The sequence below is a fragment of the Macrobrachium nipponense genome, chromosome 30, assembly GCF_015104395.2.
Source record: "Macrobrachium nipponense isolate FS-2020 chromosome 30, ASM1510439v2, whole genome shotgun sequence".
In the NCBI taxonomy this organism is placed as follows: Eukaryota; Metazoa; Arthropoda; class Malacostraca; order Decapoda; family Palaemonidae; genus Macrobrachium; species Macrobrachium nipponense.
Genome location: NC_087218.1, coordinates 15,653,703 through 15,673,790, shown reverse-complemented (window position 1 = coordinate 15,673,790; position 20,088 = coordinate 15,653,703). Strand labels below are relative to the sequence as shown.

At 38.5% G+C, this 20,088-nt stretch overlaps 1 protein-coding gene across 9 annotated transcripts in view; it reads right to left on the bottom strand.

The window, feature by feature from the left end:
• Nucleotides 1-1,533: 1,533 nt before the first annotated feature.
• Nucleotides 1,534-20,088, bottom strand: part of LOC135202309 (TWiK family of potassium channels protein 18-like) — a 79,440-nt gene continuing 60,885 nt past the window's right edge. For 7 of the 9 annotated variants that reach the window (XM_064231644.1, XM_064231645.1, XM_064231643.1 and 4 more), the window contains exons 5-7: nt 12,606-12,714; nt 4,200-4,376; nt 1,544-2,781 (exon numbers count right to left, since the gene is read on the bottom strand). In XM_064231644.1, the coding sequence (XP_064087714.1) occupies nt 2,533-2,781; nt 4,200-4,376; nt 12,606-12,714 (535 nt within the window). In that variant the 3' untranslated portion in view covers nt 1,544-2,532. Of the gene's footprint in view, nt 2,782-4,199; nt 4,377-12,605; nt 12,715-20,088 lie in introns of all 9 variants that reach the window. The other 2 variants (XM_064231650.1, XM_064231651.1) reach the window with 2 other exon arrangements.

Sequence of the window (20,088 nt, the reverse complement as noted above, 5' to 3'; positions counted from 1 at the left end):
CAATTCTATAAAGAATGTCCTATTGAAGTAATATTATCTTCTCACATTGGTCACACTCATCGGACCCATGGCTTTTGGATGAATAACCACATGACCCTATCCATAATTGCAGAATTTAGATCGGTGCATATAATCAGAATTATCCTTAGTGATTGTTCAACTTCAACAAACAACTTATAGCAAGTATTGGAAACAAATTTTTGAAAGAAAATTTGTTCTGAGTCATAACCCTTCTCTGTTTTTTGCAATTACAGTAATAAGTTTTTTAAGGCATTGTAGTATATTAAACAAGATCTAACATGGTTCATCAGGAAAAAATTCTACTGGACCCAGGTGTTCATTTTTCATCTACTGCAGATTTTGGCCTCTGGGATTTTGTGCTACACATGAATTAAGCCAGGGTAAAGTATTGGGTTAGTTATTTTTCCCCCAAAAGAATATGCACCATTTTTACAGTTGTTTGGGCTTTTGCATAATACTTGTTCTGATCAATCTGTGTTGTTACCCTTACACAGGACCTCTGTCTTATTTACGATGTGATATTCTTGCATACCATGGTATTTTTCCCTCCATTTTATTTGTTTCCTTTCACTTCAAAACAGATCCTTCTAATGACCTGTGAGAGGGAATTTATAGCTCAAAGTGCATTTTAATATTAATGGACAAAATTTTCAGTCATACTTAAGCAACTACTATGATATAAAGGTCTTCCACTATGAAGCTATAGAATTTATTTTTAAGGGTAAGTGGCTGATAATTTTGTGTCAATTTCAAGGATTGTGAATATCTCTCTCTCAAAAACAAACCTGTTATAAGAGAAAGATTTGCCACTCAATTTTTTCCTTTTCAAATTTTGGTGCCTTTATTTCTGGCACATAAGACATCTAGTCTTCCAGAACTGTATTAGATTGTACATACATAATAACTGTAAATTGTATTACTAACTGCATTTTGTTTATATATTTATATTGTAATTACAGTAACAATAATGAGCTAATTTTTGTACTAAGTGCTGACTGTTTCTATATAGGTCTGTCACCTGTGGCACCCTGGGTGCCTTAAAGACGTCTATTTAATCTAGACCTGTTATTTTGAGAAATTTTAAACTAAATAATCAGAACACTTTAGTTCATATATTAAACATAATACATGTAAAGACTGGGTTGTAATAGAAAAAGTCACTATATCTCGATGAGTTAGATTATGTCAAAAGTCACTTCCATATCCCTGAAGGTGTTCTAGGCTTGGGAAACTTTCATAGAGTATCTATAAAAATCATATTTCTAAAATAATTCCCATATTTTACTTAAAAAGGGATTTACTATTCCATATTTTTCTGCATAAGTTATTATTAATATTACAAACCAATTTTCTTGAAAAAAAAAAATACGGGACAGATCAAACTGCCACAATTTCACGGGAACAACGAGTTTTAAAACTAGAAACTGAAAAAATGTGAAAAACTAATTAATTTTTCAGTGAAATTACCCTCAAAATTTATTTACAAATTTATAGAACAAATGAATCCACTCCAATTCGATTGGTAGAGAGAATCACTTTGAAAAGCAAATTGCCAAGTTGTTTTTGTATCAATAAAACAAATTTATTCTGTTTTGATATCAATAAAAGGAGTAAGGAATAGACCTTACGTGGCTCAACTTATACCTGGGCCTGATGGTGTTCGATTGTTCCACGAGAGAGGAAGTTTCCACTTCCTTACAAAAGCACCTCCTCCCTCAGAGTGTTGGTCAGATAAACAATGTCTATGTATATTATATTATTATTATGAATCAAAGTATTTTCTTCTCTAGGAAAGAGGTTGCTTTTTTGATTTACAGTTTCATACTGATATACATCAATACATCGAGACATAAAACACTAATCAGCAGTATTTCTACTGTAGAAATGCATGAATTTGTCAGATACGATTCAGACAATGCTGTGAAATTCTCACAGTATTTACAGTAAAATGGTGACTGTGTGCACATTTCTTGATAATTTCTTTGTATTAAAGTTCTATTCACAGCTGTTCATTCACCACCCTGCATCTAAGGAGTTCTCAGTCTTATTTTTGTTGGGATTTTCGTTAGAAGCTAAAATCTAGTCAAAATCATACAGATAATTATTCCGAGCCTCGTTCCTCAATCAAGTTCCCTTATTTAAAAAATAATCTATACATGATTGTTGGTAATCCTTGTTTATATTCAGATTAGGCCACACTCTGGGTGATCACAAATTATTTTCAGGCTTTCTTTACTATAATTCAGTTTAACATGTTTATAAATTGTACTTACACTAATTTCTTCTGGGAGTTTCCAAAATTTCATCCCTTCAGACATTACTACTACCAAGAAAAAGAAGTTGTTACATCATCTTTACTTCAAATTTCACTTGCTTTCTTTTCTCCATTTTTTCATTGCCAACCAGACCATGCTACTTGAAATCTGACACGCTACATAATCACAATTACAGTTTTGATCCCTGAAAGTGACACCATTAGGAGATATATGCCATTACACTATGGGTTCCCATTCATCCATCACCATCGTAACGAGCAGTTCTTTCATGGCCATCTTGTACAGATATTTTTCTTGTCTTTTTCTTCCTCAGACAACCCAAGTTCCTCCAGAAGGCCTTGAGATTCTCTATCGTCTCCTCCTGCATCAGGTTGAAACACATGGCTACAAGGGCGCTCCCCACCAGGAGGTAGACTGTACAAATGATTTGTTGGGACTCAACCTCCTGGTCGTCGTTCTCGCCCTCTACAGTCTTTCCAGGAACCTGCAGGAGATATTCAGATGGAGAATTAGAGGTATTTATGCTTCATGACTGAATCATGTTAATGGCAGTGTACATTACTCAATAACAAATTATCTGCATAATATATAAGTTTCAAATGAACTGCATAGTTGAGCATGAGTACTATTTTATTGGTTTTCATATATTGCATGATTACTTTTGTCACAATAGACCATCTGTTGGGCAGAATAACTTGATTTACCACTCGACTGACCCGGCAGGGTTTACCACACGCAAAATGTCTTGCACTGTTCATTGTATGTAAATAATTTCTTTCCATTTACTTCCTTTAGTCTCTTCCTGCCTAGTTGCCTGACATTTAACTGTGCCTTATTATAATTTCCACCCCTCATTTCAGAACAAATTCCTGGAGCCAGCACTCAGGGAGGTCAGACTGTCATATCACGATCTCTTCAAAATGTTATTCCTTAACTGACATTTCAGTAGTGACTATAATAGTATAATTTAGAATGACAAGTTTGTCCACATAAAAATCTACATGAAACCATTCATCAGACGTTATCGAGCTAGAAGCAGCCACATTTCTTTCCTTTGCTTAGAATGTCTCTCAGAATATCCCACCTAAATAGCTGCAGCATTACATACAAGCTAGATGTTTCTCTCAGATGACAGTTATCTGTACCCTCTGTGCTGTACACGTGAACTGAATAAACGTGCCCTCCAGAATACGTGGACATGTTACCCAACTGGAGTAACTCATTCTAAGAGACTGCAATAATTTTCCCGTACTCGTTTCATTCATTTACTTGACAACGGGATACTACCATCTCTGGAACGTTGGTTGTGATGCACAAGTGTTCATAGAAAATTGTTATCCACCCTACGAGACTGTTCTTGAAGTCCATTTAACCTTGCACAGTTTAGCTACCGCAGAAGAAAAGGTAACAGTAAAATTATATTCTACTAAATAAAAGCAAGGCGGCTTGTCCCATTCTTCCTCTCGTAAAGTATTATTTATACCCCTTTTCCTGCTCTGCTTTTGCAGCTTTTCTATCAAACCCTGGGGACCCCTTCAGGGCTCTCTTGATTACATTCTAGGCGTAAAGCTAATTTTGCTTAGGACGGATTTTTGTCATGCCATACTTCTGCTTATCATAATCCACTGGAGTATATAGATCATGGAGTTCTTGTGGCATTTAGGGTTAGCTATTTTCTATTATTTTGTTGAGCAACCGTGTAAATACACATACACTATACTAATTGGCATTCATTGCTAAAAGCTATAATTTTATGTACTTTTTTATAAAACAAATCAGTCTTCTAAGATTGTTTTTTATCTCGATTGTGAAGCTGCTATTACGAGAGTAACAAAGAATGAGTAACAATGAACAGGAAGAATAAACCAGTCTCACATAAAAATTGTCTAGCCACCCACTCACCAAGTCTCCAAACCCTATGGTGCTGAGAGAGATGTACGAGAAATAGCAGGCATCCAGGACGGACCACCTCTCCCATTGCGCAAAGATAAGACCACCGATGCCCACGTAGATCGCGATGACCAAGAGGCACCACGTTATCGGGATCGTTCTCCGAGGGGAGGATTCGTCACTTTGCCCCTGCGTAAAAGAAGAGCCCATAATGTTTTGTTTGGTGAGCCGTTACAGAGATTAAGCTTCGCTTTTCTGCCTTCTACTACTGTTCTTTCCCTGTGATTCATTCTGTCATCTGCTATTCTACTTAATCTTATGTCCTTATCATTCTTAGTCTCCTATACTGCCCTAACATTATAAAAAGGGACTTTTATTTTTATACTGGTTAATTTATCTTTAAGAAATGCATACAGATAAAATGTGACTCATAATTATGTACGTTTTTGACGTTTAAAATATGAAAAGTGTGGTGTGACAGTGTATAGGAGAGCAGTTTTGCCGTAGCTTACCATAGTGGAAGGTTTTTGTACTTGGTAGAGAATAAGTAAGCTTTTTATTTTTTTTTTCTTTATGAAGTTTACAGTTTTGGAGAGTGTTGTCTAACACAATCACGGATAATGGGAGGTGTGATTAAACTTAATTCACAATAACTTTTAGTATTTATGACGAAGTTTACGATATTGGGAAGCGTTATTGTAAGCTAAATTCAAGAATACAGTGGTACCTCGAGATACGAAAGGCTCAACTAACGAAAAACTTGAGATACGAATGCAAATACGAAAAATTTTACGGCTCTACATACGAAAATTGTTGCTGTAAAGTCTGAGATTCGCCCGGACCCGATAAAAATTTTGAAATTTGCGCGCCGCCAACTGAGTAGACTCGCCACCATCCTCCCGCTCTCCCATTGGTTCCTGATGCTAGTCACTGCCCTGAGATCCTTCTCTCCTATTGGTCAGCATCCCTCCCATGATGCATCTACATAGCGGTGTGCTTCTTCGGCCACTTCACGGGATCATCGGTATCGTACGCACGCGGTATTCATTTGTTCTAACAATTTCGTTTATTAACGTAAATTCGTTAGTGATTTCGTTGTAGTATACTTTATTGTGTTGTGTTAGAACTTTACTACATATGTATACGTACTACATAACATAATTACGTACAGTACATACGTAGTCATGGGTCCCAAGAAAGATGAAATTCACGGAAAGAAGAAGATGCTCTCTTTGGAGACGAAGATGGAGATCATTAAAAATATGAAGCTGGTATGCGATTGAGTGTGATCGCCAAGGAATACGGCTGAAATCCGTCGACAATAGGCACCATCCTTAAGCAGAAGGATGTCATCAAAGCAGCTACACCTTCCAAAGGCGTGACTATTTTGTCCAGCAAGAGGACCCACGTGCACGATGAAATGGAAAGACTTCTTCTTGTCTGGATAAAAGACAAAGAAATCGCTGGCGATATGATAATGGAGACGGCAATCTGCCACAAGGCCAGCGCTATTTTCGGCGATTTGATTGCCCAGGCCGAAGACGACGGAGGAGAAGGGACATCAACGCCAACCCCAGACTTCAAGGCTTCGCATGGGTGATTCGAGAAATTCCGTAAACGGACTGGCATCCATTCGGTGGTGTGGCATGGGGAGGCGGCCAGCTCGGACACGAAAGCGGCTGAAGCCTTTATTAAGACGTTCGACGAGGAGATGATCAAGGAAGGCTACAGTTCTCAGCAAGTCTTCGACTGTGATGAGACTGACCTTTTTTGGAAAAAAAAAATGCCTCGTCGGACATACATCACGGAGGAAGAGAAGAAGCTACCCGGGCATAAGCCTATGAAAGACAGGCTTACGCTTGCACTTTGTTCCAACGCCAGTGGGGATTGCAAGGTGAAGCCCCTACTTGTCTATCATTCCGAGACTCCTCGAGCCTTCAAGGCCCACAAAATGCTTAAGGAGAAGCTTCCAGTGATGTGAAGGGCTAATGCGAAAGCCTGGGTAACGAGGCTTTTGTTCACCAAGTCGGTAAATCTGTGTTTCGGTCCGACAGTGAAGAAATTCTTGGAAGGGAAGTGCCTCCCTCTGAAATGTTTGCTGGTATTGGACAATGCCCCTGCTCACCCTCCTGGCCTCGAGAAGGATATCCTAGCGGAGTATTCCTTCGTCAAGGTTCTTTTCTTCTGCCTAACACCACCCCTCTCCTCCAGCCCATGGCCCAGCAAGTGATATCAAACTTCAAAAAGCTGTATACAAAACATCATTTCAAGAGATGTTTTGACATCACCGATACCACAAACCTCACCTTGCGTGAATTTTGGAAGGAGCATTTCGATATCGTAATATGCATCCGACTCATCGACCAAGCTTGGCAGGAGGTTTTGAGGCGAACCTTGAATTCCTTGTGGAGGAAACTCTGGCCTGATGCCGTATCCTCCCGAGACTTCGAGGGATTCGACGTGGGCGAAGCTGGTGCTGCAGATTCAGGAACAGTTGACGATCCTGAAACTGTTTCGCAACCAGATCTTGAAGAGATTGTTGCCCTCGGCAAGTCCATGGGGCTGGTCATCGATGAGGACAACATCAATGACCTTTTCGAGGAGCACCAAGAGGAGCTTACGACGGATGACCTGAAGGAGTTGGAGGCGATGCAACATAATGTCGTTCAAGAGGAGTTCTCTAGCAGTGGCAAGGAGGAGGACGACGACTCTAAGACAACGGCAGAAATTAAGGATGCTCTAGCTGCTTTTCATAAGGTGCAATTATTCGTAGAAAAGAGGCCCCGAAAAGGCTTACACAGGACGTATGCTTGCACAGTTCGATGACGTTTGCCCGAGTCGTTTCAGGAACATTGTCAAAAGTAGGCAGAAGCAATCTTCCTGGGATAGTTATTTTTTTAAAGAGCCCTTTAAGTAGGAGTAGTAAGCAAATAGGAAGAACCAAATGATACTAAAATCATAAAGTTGAAAGTGGAGAAGTTGAAATTTTGTAAAAAGAATTTTGTAAAGTTGTGTTACAGTTTTGTTAATGTGTTTCGTAAAGTTTAGTTTGTTTCCCTTACATTTTTTGTGTGTTTCGTAAAGTTAAGTGTACGTATGTATCTGCCGTTTGTCCTTCTCTGTCGCCACTTTCGGAGATAGCCTCACTCGAAAGATAAGCTTCCACATGTTACTAAGTATGTACGCACAGTATTTCTTGTATACTATGTACACTAATACACTTTATTTACAGGTACTATGTAGTACATATTAGCAGTACATATTAAGTTAGGTATTGAATGGTCCAAATTATTGTAATATTTCATTATTTATAGTTCAATTTAGCTTTATTATGAAATTTACTGGGGAGTTTTTGGAGGGCTTGGAACGGATTAGCCATTTTACATGTAAAATGCGGTTCAAGATGCGAAAAGCTCATGATACGAAGGCCACCTCGGAACGGATTAATTTCGTATCTCGAGGTACCACTGTACCAGCGGCACAGTACGTTTTCTTAAAAAAAAAAAGGACTGTAAACAGGAAGCTCAAATAAATGCATAAAGCAAGACTATGGTCAAAATATTTGCTTGAAACCTTTCTGTTTGTGGACTTTGTGAAAGAATCCTATCTGTAAAAAGATCATTAGAATTTTAAAATAGCAAAAAGTAGTAAAAAAAAAAAAAAGCCTATGATGGGAATAAACCTCGATTACTGGCCTGGAAGAAAAAAAAAAAAAAAAAAAAAACGGATGAAACTTGATGTAAAAATGAGCTGGTGGAAATAGTAAAGGAAAAACTGAATGACATTTGCTACAAGATTAGTGTTCCTGAAGTGTGTTAAATTGAGGGAAGATTGGAGGGTCAGAATTAGTGTTCCAGAAATGTGTTAAATTGAGGGAAGATTGAATGATCAGAGTTAGTGTTCCTGAAGTGTGTTAAATTGAGGGAAGATTGGAGGGTCAGAATTAGTGTTCCTGAAGTGTGTTAAATTGAGGGAAGATTGGAGGGTCAGAATTAGTGTTCCTGAAGTGTGTTAAATTGAGGGAAGATTGGAGGGTCAGAATTAGTGTTCTGAAGTTTGTTAAAATTGAGGGAAGATTGGAGGGTCAGAATTAGTGTTCCTGAAGTGTGTTAAATTGAGGGAAGATTGGAGGGTCAGAATTAGTGTTCCTGAAGTGTGTTAAATTGAGGGGAGATTGGAGGGTCAGAATTAGTGTTCCTGAAGTGTGTTAAATTGAGGGGAGGATTGGAGGGTCAGAAATTAGTGTTTCTTCCTGAAATGTGTTAAATTGAGGGAAGATTGAATGATCAGAGTAGTGTTCCTGAAGTGTGTTAAATTGAGGGAAGATTGGAGGGTCAGAATTAGTGTTCCTGAAGTGTGTTAAATTGAGGGAAGATTGGAGGGTCAGAATTAGTGTTCCTGAAGTGTGTTAAATTGAGGAAGATTGAATGATCAGAGTTAGTGTTCCTGAAATGTGTAAAACTTGTAGGGAAGACTGGAGGGTCAGAATGAGTGTTCTGAAGTTTGTTAAATGAGAGGAGACCTGGAGGGTCAGACATTAGTGTTCCCTGAAGTGTGTTACAGTCAAACTCATCCTTTTTAGGGCCAGTAGGTGTTGGCTCGGAGAATTACGGGCATTTTCCCCACCGTTGCCACGTCTACCCAGCTGCTTCTGCCCCACCTCTTTCTTTCTCTCTCTCTCTCTCTCTCTCTGTAAGGTCTCAGACTGATCTTTGTTATTTTGACTTTGTTTCCACACCACCATGGAAGTAAAAGTCAAGGCGCGTTTTTTTTATAGAGGTCTCCCCAGTAGGCCTAATCCTCTCCATGTTATTTAATCAGGAGATTCGTTGTCTGAGCTGTCATCGATGTTAATGACGAATGACTCTATAAATCGCTCGACTGATATATCTTGCACTGCTGGCCTTTTCATCTAAAAAGTTCCGATTTACATTGTAAATTATTTTCTTTGCTTGACTATGCAGGCGGGGGCAGTAAGGAGTGGGAGATGTATCCATGTTGAGTCAATGATTCAGTGACACAGAATGACCTTCGGTGTCCGGAGACGGAGAAAGGTAGCCACAGAGCAAAATACAGTACAGCAGTGTTGTTAAATCTCAGGAAAAATTTTTAATAATATTAGTTCTCCCATCAAAAACTTAGTCATTCTTAAACAAATGAAGTTTTATTATAAGATAAAGTAATTACCATATATTTAGTTAGTATAAAAAATATCAGACACATTTCATTGTCACTGTCCTGGCGTATTTATAGAATTGTGGCAACTGTGAAAATCCAGTCCTATTGCGACCAATGCCCCAATGGCCAAAAAGGATGAGTTTGACTATAAATTGAGGGAAGATTGAATGATCAGAGTTAGTGTTCCTGAAGTGTGTTAAATTGGGGGAAGATTGGAGGGTCAGAATTAAGTGTTCATGAAGTGTTAAATTGATGGAAGATTGGAGGGTCAGAATTAGTGTTCATGAAGTGTTAAATTGAGGGAAGATTGAATGATCAGAGTTAGTGTTCCTAAAGTGTGTTAAATTGAGGAAGATTGAATGATCAGAGTTAGTGTTCGTGAAATGTGTTAAATTGAAGGGAAATTGAGGGAAGATGAATGATCAGAGTTAGTGTTCCTCAAGTGTGTTAAATGCGGGAAGATTGGAAGGTCAGCATCGTGTTCCTGGAGTGTGTTAAATGAGGGAAGATGGAGGGTCAGAAGTTTGGGTTCCTGTGAAGTGTTTAAATGGAGGGGGGAGTGAGGGTTCCGAAAATTATTGGGTGTTAATTCCGGAAGGGAAATTGAGGGAAGATTGAACAAATTGATTCCGAAGTTAGGGGGTTGTTCCTTCCAAGTTGGGTGGGTTAAATGCGGGAAGATTGAAGGGTCAGCAGTGTTCCGAAGTGTGTTAAATTGATGGGGGATTGAAAGGGTCAGAATTAGTGTTCCTGAAGTTGTGGTTTAAATTGGAGGGAAGAAAGGGAAGGTTCAAAGGAATTAGTGGTTTCATAGACGTTGTAAATTGAGGGAAGTTCAAGGGTTTCAGAATTAGTGTTCCTGATGTGTTAAATGAGGGGATTGGAGGGTCAGATTAGTGTTTCCTGAAGTAAATGTTTAAATTGAGGGGAAGGGAATTGAAGGGTTTCGAATTAGTGGGTTCGCTGAAGTGTGTTAAATGAGGAAATTGCAAGGGTTCAGAATTCTGTTCCCTGAAGTGTGTTTAAATTCGAGGGGCATTGGGGGGAGGGTTCCGGAATTATTGGGTTTCCTTGAAGTGTGTGTTAAATTGATGGGGATTGGAAGGGTTCAGAATTGTGTTCCTGAAGTGTGTTAAATGAGGATTGGAAGGGTCGACTTAGTGGTTCCTTGAAGTGTTGTTAATATTGAGGGAAGATTGAATGTCGAGTGAGTTATTCCTTCAAGGTGTAAATTGCGGGAAGATTAGGAAGGTCAGCATCAGTGTTACCTCGGTAGCCGTGCCTGTTGTTTTAAATCGAGGGAAGATTGGAAGGGTTCAGAATGGTGTTCCTGGGAAGTGTGTTAATTTGGACGGGGTGATGGAGGGTCAGAATTAGGTGTTCCTGAAGTGTGGTTTCAAACTTGAGGGAAGGGGGGATTGGGGGAAGGGTGCTCAGACTTAGTGTTCCTGAAGTGTGTTAAATTGAGGGGGGGAGTTGGAGGGTCAGAATTAGTGTCCTGAAGTGTGGTTAAATTTGACCATTGAGAATTAAGTCAGATTTAGTGTTCCATGAAGTGTGAAATTGAGGGAAGAAATTGGAGGGTCAGAATTAGTGTTCATGAAGTGAAATTGAGGGAAGATTGAAAGGGTTCAGAATTAGTGTTCTTGAAGTTGTTAAATTGAGGGGGATTGGAGGGTCAGAATTGGTGTTCCTGAAGTGTGTTAAATTGAGGGGGGATTGAAGGGTCAGAATTAGTGTTCCTGAAGTGTGTTAAATTGAGGGAAGAAAGGAGGGTCAGAATTAGTGTTCATGAAGGTGTTAAATTGAGGGAAGATTGGAGGGTCAGAATTAGTGTTCCTGAAGTGTGTTAAATTGGAGGGGGATTGGAGAGGGTCAGAATTAGGTGCCTGAAGTGTGTTAAATTGAGGGAAGATTGGAGGGTCAGAATTAGTGTTCCTGAAGTGTGTTAAATTGAGGGAAGATTGGAGGGTCAGAATTAGTGTTCCTGAAGTGTGTTAAATTGAGGGGGATTGGAGGGGTCAGGGAATTAGTGTTCCTGAAGTGTGTTAAATTGAGGGAAGATTGGAGGGTCAGAATTAGTGTTCCTGAAGTGTGTTAAATTGAGGGAGATTGGAGGGTCAGAATTAGTGTTCCTGAAGTGTGTTAAATTGAGGGAAGATTGGAGGGTCAGAATTAGTGTTCCTGAAGTGTGTTAAATTGAGGGAAGATTGGAGGGTCAGAATTAGTGTCCTGAAGTGTAAATTGATTGGGGCGGGGGATTGGAGGGTCAGAATTAGTGTTCTGAAGTGTGAAATTGAAGGGGAAAGTTAAATTGAGGGAAGATTGAAGGGTCAGAATTAGTGTTCCTGAAGTGTGTTAAATTGAGGGAAGAAAGGAGGTCAGAATAGTGCATGAAGTGTAAATTGAGGGAAGATTGAAGGGTCAGAATTAGTGTTCCTGAAGTGTGTTAAATTGAGGGAAGATTGGAGGGTCAGAATTAGTGTTCCTGAAGTGTGTTAGATTGAGGGGAGATTGGAGAGTCAGAATTAGTTTTCCTGTAGTGTGTTAAACTGAGGTAAGACTGGAGAGTCGGAACTAGTGTACCTAAGTGTGTTAAATTGAGGGAAGATTGAATAACCAGAATGTGTTCCTGGAGGTCAGAGTTAGTGTTCCTGAAATGTGTTAAATTGAGGTATGACTGGAGAGTCACAGACTAACACAGAGTTCATAAACAAGACTACAAACTGATATGATAGAAGGACATCACGAAGGAGCTCGGATTCTCGGGGAAAGGTAATCAACATCTTATTATCTTTGTGGTTTTGCCTCAGTCTGTCGTGTCACACTATTTTTTCTGTCTTATTAAATACCCAAAAAATATTGAATATACCTTAAATTTAACCATTTTTTCCAGTCTGAGAGGTAATGTGGGCTAAAAAAAATTATTACTAAAAATATTGGATATACCTCTTTCAGCATTCTGAAACTTCTATGGTCTGAAAGAAATGAATACTAAAAGAATATAGAATATATTGATTAATGAATGTCTCGTGTCTTATTCACTATGAGTTCAAGATGGTGAGTGTAGTGTATAAGCGTGTCAACAGTGAATCTGGAGGCAACTGAAGTATGGTAAATTATGGTCTGCTTGAAGAAGGAAGAGGAAGAGAAAGAAAGTCCCTAAGAAGAGGAAGAAGAAAAAGATAGTCCCTAAGAAGAGGAAGAAGAAGAAAGTCCCTAACCGCATCTCTAACTAACCTTAGATGCCCCACCAGCCTGACCATTCATCCTTACGTTTTGTGAGACGGTCACAGGACGGATGGTCCCACTGGCAGTTCTGTAGTAACCCAGTGACCCAATGTCGCATCTGTGGGAAGGAAATGAATGTGGGTTTCAGGAAACAAAATAAATAAATAAATGGTGCTACTTATGGTTGTTATCTACGCATCACCTACTGCAAGTGCCATAGTAGATTTACATAACCCGTGCATCTGATCCCTAGGCCAGTCCCTTCCGATGCTCCTGATTGGCTGTTGATAAGCCAATCACAGGGCTGGAAACTCTCAGTCTCTCGAGAGTGTTCACATAAGCAGGATGTATGTTCCAACTCTCCTCAGGAATACTTCTGAAAAACGTATCCTTCAGGAGCGGTGGAACACACATCCTGCCCATGTGAACTCTCTTGAGAGACTGAGAGTTTCCAGCCCTGTGACAGGCTTATCAACAACCAATCAGGAGCCTATTAAGGCACTGGCCTAGACATCAGATGCATGGATGATGTGAATCTACTCTAGTACTAAACATGGCGGAAGTTCCTTGGGACACGTTTAGTACTAGCCCTCGGGGATCAAAGTATTATATATACCCATCTCTATATCATCTGGTCGACTAATTACGTATATCAATAAACGATATCTCCCTGCGGCAGTCTACTTTACATGTACCATACGGTGTTCAGTACTGGTACCACAGGGTAGGTGAAGCGTTGATAATAAGCCAAAATAGCACTAAATTCAATACATTTTCAGATGAAACATCGAATTCAGTTTCTCTGAGAAAATTTCCATTCATCTGAATTTCCAGATCGTAATTTCCATATCACACTGCTATAATATGAAATGACGAAAGCTGATGATATAACAGCAAAAATTCTTTTGTTTTATCCAGAAATCAAAGGCAAAAATAATGCGCTCCTGCAAAACAAACAAGAAATAAAAATCAACATGACACCCTAGTTATTGGGTGGTCACTGAATATTAATCTCACCAGCATGTCTTCAAATGCAACACAATATTCAAACATTTCGTAATCTACACTTGCTAATTTGTGCACTGAACTTCATTTATAGAGTCAATGATATTTAATATTTTTACAGCTGAGCTTATTTTACATAATGAGTTGAAATGTTCCTGAGAAGTATTTATAAGCTACAAAACCACAAATAAGCAGAAAATCACAATTATTTATATCTTATTAACAATAAAAAAAGGAATAGTTATGAATTTCTCGCCTGAATTTACCTTGTTGGTTTGTTCTTGCTTGAAGTTATTATTTTTTTTTTCCCATCACAGTCATCCTATTCGACTAGGTGGCTTGTATAAGTGTGTGGTTCCAGGTTGCATCCTGCCTCATTATTATTTTTTGGTAGAAAGACCCTCTTTTAGACAAATTCTGTTAAATAAAAAGGCAGAATGAAACAAATTGATTTTACATATTATTTTCTGTTTTTCTCATTATCTGCTTCTCTGGCTCATCAATGCTTCATAGTCACTGGCCAATGTATTCACATTGAGAAAATCTAAAAAATGCTGGAGGGGATATTTCATTCGAAAAAACAGGATTCTGGCGTCATTTATCTGGTATACTGGTATTAACAATATACAGGTCAAAGTCAAGCAGGGGTCATCTCTGGTATACAGCTGGTGTTGGTATTATCGTGATGTTTCGACTTAATAGTAGGTCATCTTCTTGACGAGTCAGTAGTGGTACTAAGGCAAGTGTGTCTGTGGTGGTATTTATAGTGACTTAGACCTAGAGCTGAATTCAGGTCTAGGTCCAAGTCGCTATAAATACCACCACGTACACACACTTGCTTTAGTCCCACTACTCACTCGTCAAGATGATGACCTATGAGGAGGTCGAAACGTTACAATAATACCAGCACCAACACCAGCTGTCTACGAGAGATGACCCCTGCGTGACCTGGACCTGAGATAATACTGTTAATACCAGTATACCAGATAAATGACACCAGAATCCAGTTCTTAAGTAAAATACTTCCTCCAGCATTTTTTAGAATTTCCTCGTAAGAATACATTGGCCAGTGACTAAGAAGCATCTCTGAGCCAGAGAAGCTGATAACAAGAAAAATAGAGAAAATATATATAATCAATTCGCTTCATTTTGCCATTCTATTTAACATTATTATTATTTCAACATATGTCTTTCCCACTGAAAGGCTGCACCTCCAATTCCAAACAGGACCATCATGGTCAACCAACTACCATCCACCTATAACTCTCAACTAAGGTTAATGGAGTTATGATGCTTAACTTATTCCGACTCGTTCGGGAATCGAACTCGAGATTTTTCCCCTGGACCATGAATGCAATTAACAATCATAATATTTATTATTATTGCTCTCAGTTGAGAGCCGCAATTCCCAATTGGTTTTCGAAGCGACAGCCAATTTTTTTATTTTATTTTTTTTTTCCGGTCACATGGACATGGTGTCTATGGATGGACTTCTATTTTTGAATGATTAAAAAAAGATAATAAACAAGTAATAATGCGCAGAAGAAACTTTCTGTACAGCGTATAAACTGTATGATACTCTCAGCCATGGCCCACGAAACTCTCAGCCTGGCCTTCGTGACCTGTGTTGTTAGTGTCAAACGCACGATCATGTCTAACTTTAACCTTAAAATAAAAACTACTGAGGCTAGAAGGCTGCAATTTGGTGTTTGATGATTGGAGGGTGGATGATCATTGATCAACATACCACTTTGCAGCCCTCTATCCTCAGTAGTTTTTAAGATTTCAGGGCGGAAAGAAAAGGTGCGGACGGACAGACAAAGCCGCCACAATAATTTTCTTTACAGAAAGCTAAAAAGCTGAACTTAAACCTTCATCAACAGCAGGAAATGTGAGAAAAACTGTAGCACATTAAATGATTTAGGAAACACACGAGAAAGCAGAGACATTCCGCATTCTTGAGTAACTGACAAGGACAGTGTAGGTGCTAAATAAGGCCGGACGACCAAAGTTATCATTGATTACTGAATGGTTTTAAATCAAATCTGTATGTACAAGGAAGATAGTCGACAGTCTGTAGGGAAATCAAACTTCTTGGTCGAGAAATATCTAAAGCCAATCCTTACAGACATACTCATATTTACCCTTCATTAAACACAAACACAAAACCTGAGCTATCAGTGTCTCAGTTTCTTCTTGTTTACGCCAGACCTCGAACTCGATGTTATCGGCAGATCTGCCATCAGTTTGGATCTCAATCGGATATCTGTTTGACCGGCAAGACACTCGGTTTACACTACATATCAAGATGCCTTCCATAAACAGTTCTTCCGTCCCTCCCGACCCAGAGGAATTGGCTGCCTTCCAGTTTCTCTCTCAACGCTTAATTAATCCAAGACTTTCAATCATACGTCTGGTAATGACGAACCTTTCAAACATACGTCCACCAATGACGTCTCTTTAAATTAAACATACGCCTGGCAACGATTGCTCCTAACGGTAGGTCTGACAACGATCAACGTTGAGGGTATTTACAATAATAATATAAAGGCATTTAAAACTCAAATGGTTTCTCAGTCCTCGAGACGTCTCGATTATGTGATAATAACCATTGCTACGTCGATATGTTGACAGTTGTCATGAGGGCATTAACGCATCGCATCGTATTACGTGGGTAACTCAGGCTGGCAAAAACAAATGCTTTTTCTATAGTCATTAACAAGAATCACTGACGTAATTGAAAACAAACAAGCTGATGGGCATGTTTGACATTTATTGAAATTTGTTTTGAAGTTTTTCAAAAGTCCTCGGATCATGTTTCTCCATTAGGCTATGAATAACAGCTGACAAAAAGAGGTAGAAATAAACCTTACAGTAATAATAAAAGTTTAATTACTTTTACCTATTACTTTTTTGTTTACATTAACAGTAATTTAAATATCTTAATTCTTCAATATTCTGAGCCTTCCTTATAGTGTACAGGACCTGTTTTTTTAAGAATAAAAATTATAATTCATAATTTTCTTTATAGATTAAGTTTCAAGTTGAAAATACAGTACAAAATTACAGAATGCATATCTAAATATTAATACTCATTCGAAGCGAATGCAATACAGAAAGAGAAGAATCTATTCTCAATACCGACATAGTTTTCATTATCACTCAGATCTTCATAATAGTGAGACGAGAAAACACTGACATTGAAAAGTATAAAGTGTGAGAATGGATAAAGAATACAGAAGTATATAATAAACCAGGTCATAATTGAAGATCTGGGAAAAAGAAATTGATAGGATGGTGCAAAGAAGCCTGATGCTTCGGGAGAAAGCTCGTGATCATGGGGCTAACGATCTCATCCCAAAAATAAATGCTTGGAGACTTCCATCAGGTCTTAGGAGTCTAGGGTGAGCGGCAGTGGGTCACAATGAGGTTCAAAAGGGAATATGTATATACTAAATATACACACACACACACACACACATATATATATATATATATATATATATATATATATATATATATATATATATATATATATATATATATATAAAGAAAGCCGTTTCGCCGTAGAAGGTGGCTTGGCCTATGAGCAAAAACCGTGTGTATGTGTACGCCTTTGTGTACATCAATAAACACGCATATTTCCCAAACGAACTTTCACAGTGGCGTGATCGGTATGGTCTTAACCTGCCACCTCGGTGGCCGCGAGTTCGACTCTCGGGCATTACATTGAGGTGTTAAGAGATGTGTATTTCTGGTGATAGAAGGCCACTCTCGACGTGGTTCGTTAGTCACGTAAAAACACCATACAAACAAACGAACGAACTCCCGGAATGTTAACTTAACAATGTGCCCTACATATAAATAAAAAATAATTCTGAAGCCTAAGCGAACGCACACGCCTCTTCATTTCCTGCCATCACAATATTAATACCTACTCGTTCGTCACACGTCCCATAATGTCGACCATAACATCAAGATAAATATTTACAGGATAGTCCACGAAGGATGATGGGCCTGACTTCGCCGGGATGGTAATGACATCATATGCCATGCAGATGTTGGCAACGGACAGCGTTGAAGTAAGACACTCCCTTGTCTTTTAGCCTGTGGCCGCTTTCTCTCCTTCTTCTTCTTTCTGTTTTGTTTTTGTTCGTGTCGCTCACACGGTTCGACAACACGGTGTTTTGATCTCGGTCACGGACGGCGGCTACTTCTCGGTACTCTATTTATGATTTCTGGCCTCTGAAGGACGGCCGGGCCGGCTTCTGTGGGTTATGTCACGGCTCTTTGGTTAAACATCTTTTCATGCTTACTGTCTGTACGTTTGGAATGTTATTATTCTGATTATTTTTTTTTATTGTTTTTTAAGGAATTTCTTGAAAATGTCTTCCGGTTCTCATTGGCCAAACAATTAGCATAAAATAGACCGTATTTCCTTAAATCACAATAACTTTCTCTTACAGAAAACGCCGTTAATACATAATCTCTCTAATGGATCTCTACGAATTTTATGCTCCCTGGTCTTTTTTGATGTTGAAAGCCACACATATTGTTTTACATTTACTTTGCTTAATCCTTTCTTTTGAAATTGCTTTGAAGACTGAAATTTGCGAGATAATTTAGTACACTTCTTTACAACAGTGTAACTGAAACTGCATCTTTGAAGACACGCGTAGGCATATTACAAACAGATCACACGTAGATTGTCAACGACTGAGTACCACAGTTTTTTCTTTCAGAAAATTTGTCTGGTAAATATTTGCTGGTAGAAAGCTGGAGGCGGAGTAACTGAACATGTTTTAAAATAAATTTATGTTGTTTTCACAAGAAATTCTAATAGTAGTTGCCTGCCATGGTGAAACTTCGACGTTAAAATGTTGGAGAGTTCTTGGGATATAAATTCCTTTTCGATTTATGTTTTAAACTGAAACGCTTCCATACTTTTTCTAGTGAAAAGCGTTGTCTGACGCGCATGTGTAGTGAAAGAAACGACAAATAAACAATAAAATGGTTGATGAATAAAATGACCACAGATAAATTCAACAGAGCATGTCAGTACTGCCTTCCCAAGATATCCAGCGCTTCTTATTTCAACGGGAAAATGATATAAAAACACAAACAATTGGTTATAGATCCTTTGACAGGAAACAATTATAAGGTCCAAGGCTGCAACATTTACGGCCCTGTAAAATCATTGTGGGTATTGCGTTTCTTTTGATGAAATTGAAACGACATAGTATTTTATTTTGCTATTTTAACAGGGCCCACTAAGCAAGACTTGGTGAAAATTGAAAGTTTTTGTTTTTGATTTTGTTTTTTTGCTCATTTTACAAGAATTTAGAATAAAAGCAAGAGGTACTTGAATCTAAATTTTGTAGCAAGATATAATTTAAAAACATGCACATATAATGCAGACTGGAGATAACTGCATCTCAATATGTATAACAATAAGTGTATTTTAGTACTACTTGAAGCGCGAGATGAAATATTCTTTAGTGAAAGTATACATTGCAATACAAAACATTTCAAGTTTCCTTGAGACTTACTCGGCAATACAAATCAGGCTTTGCAAATTGAAACGTTGTTAGAATCCTTGAATTTTCCAACCTGGTCGGTTGGAGGTTGATAATCCTGAAGTTGATCATGAAATCAAAGCTTATAAAATTCATAAGCGCTCTAAAACCAATTAGCAATTGTAGCATAAGTTGGTTTAATAAGTCTACTACAAAGAGAGAGAGAGAGAGAGAGAGAGAGAGAGAGAGAGAGAGAGAGAGAGAGAGGATTTTCACTCTTGATGTCAGGTATGAATTAACTGAAGAGAAAAACACTTTTTTGAAATTTTGTTACATAAAAAATTCGCTGACTGTCAACAAAAGGCCTTTTGTTGACAGTCAGCGAATTTTTTATGTAACAAAATTTCAAAAAAGTGTTTTTCTCTTCAGTTAATTCATACCTGACATCAAGAGTGAAAATCCTCTCTCTCTCTCTCTCTCTCTCTCTCTCTCTCTCTCTCTCTCTCTCTCTCTCTCTCTCTCTCTTTGTAGTAGACTTATTAAACCAACTTATGCATGTCTCCCCCATATCTACTTTCTCAATTTGTTAAGGGAAGCTCCAGGAGCGAAAGCTCGTGCTGGCATAAGGCTAACTCAATCAACAACAACAACAACCAATTTCTGAATTTCTTCTTCTTTTGGGCCCAATTCCTCTCGCCTGCATTGGAGGCACCAGAACAAAGATGAAGACGGGAATAATACTTAATTTATATGAGTAAGAGATGAAAATAACGCTAATTAAATGAGTACATAACAATGAAAGCTTACGCTTCATTTATCAACCGTGAAGTATGACAGAGCTTCACTCGTCTTTCATTGCAAATTTACGACGCAACTTACTTACGAAGTTCTGTTGGTAAATAATTACCTAAAGTTCTTGTAAACAAACTGAAACAGAGACCTGTGTGTCTGGTTTCGTTGAAGGCGGATGT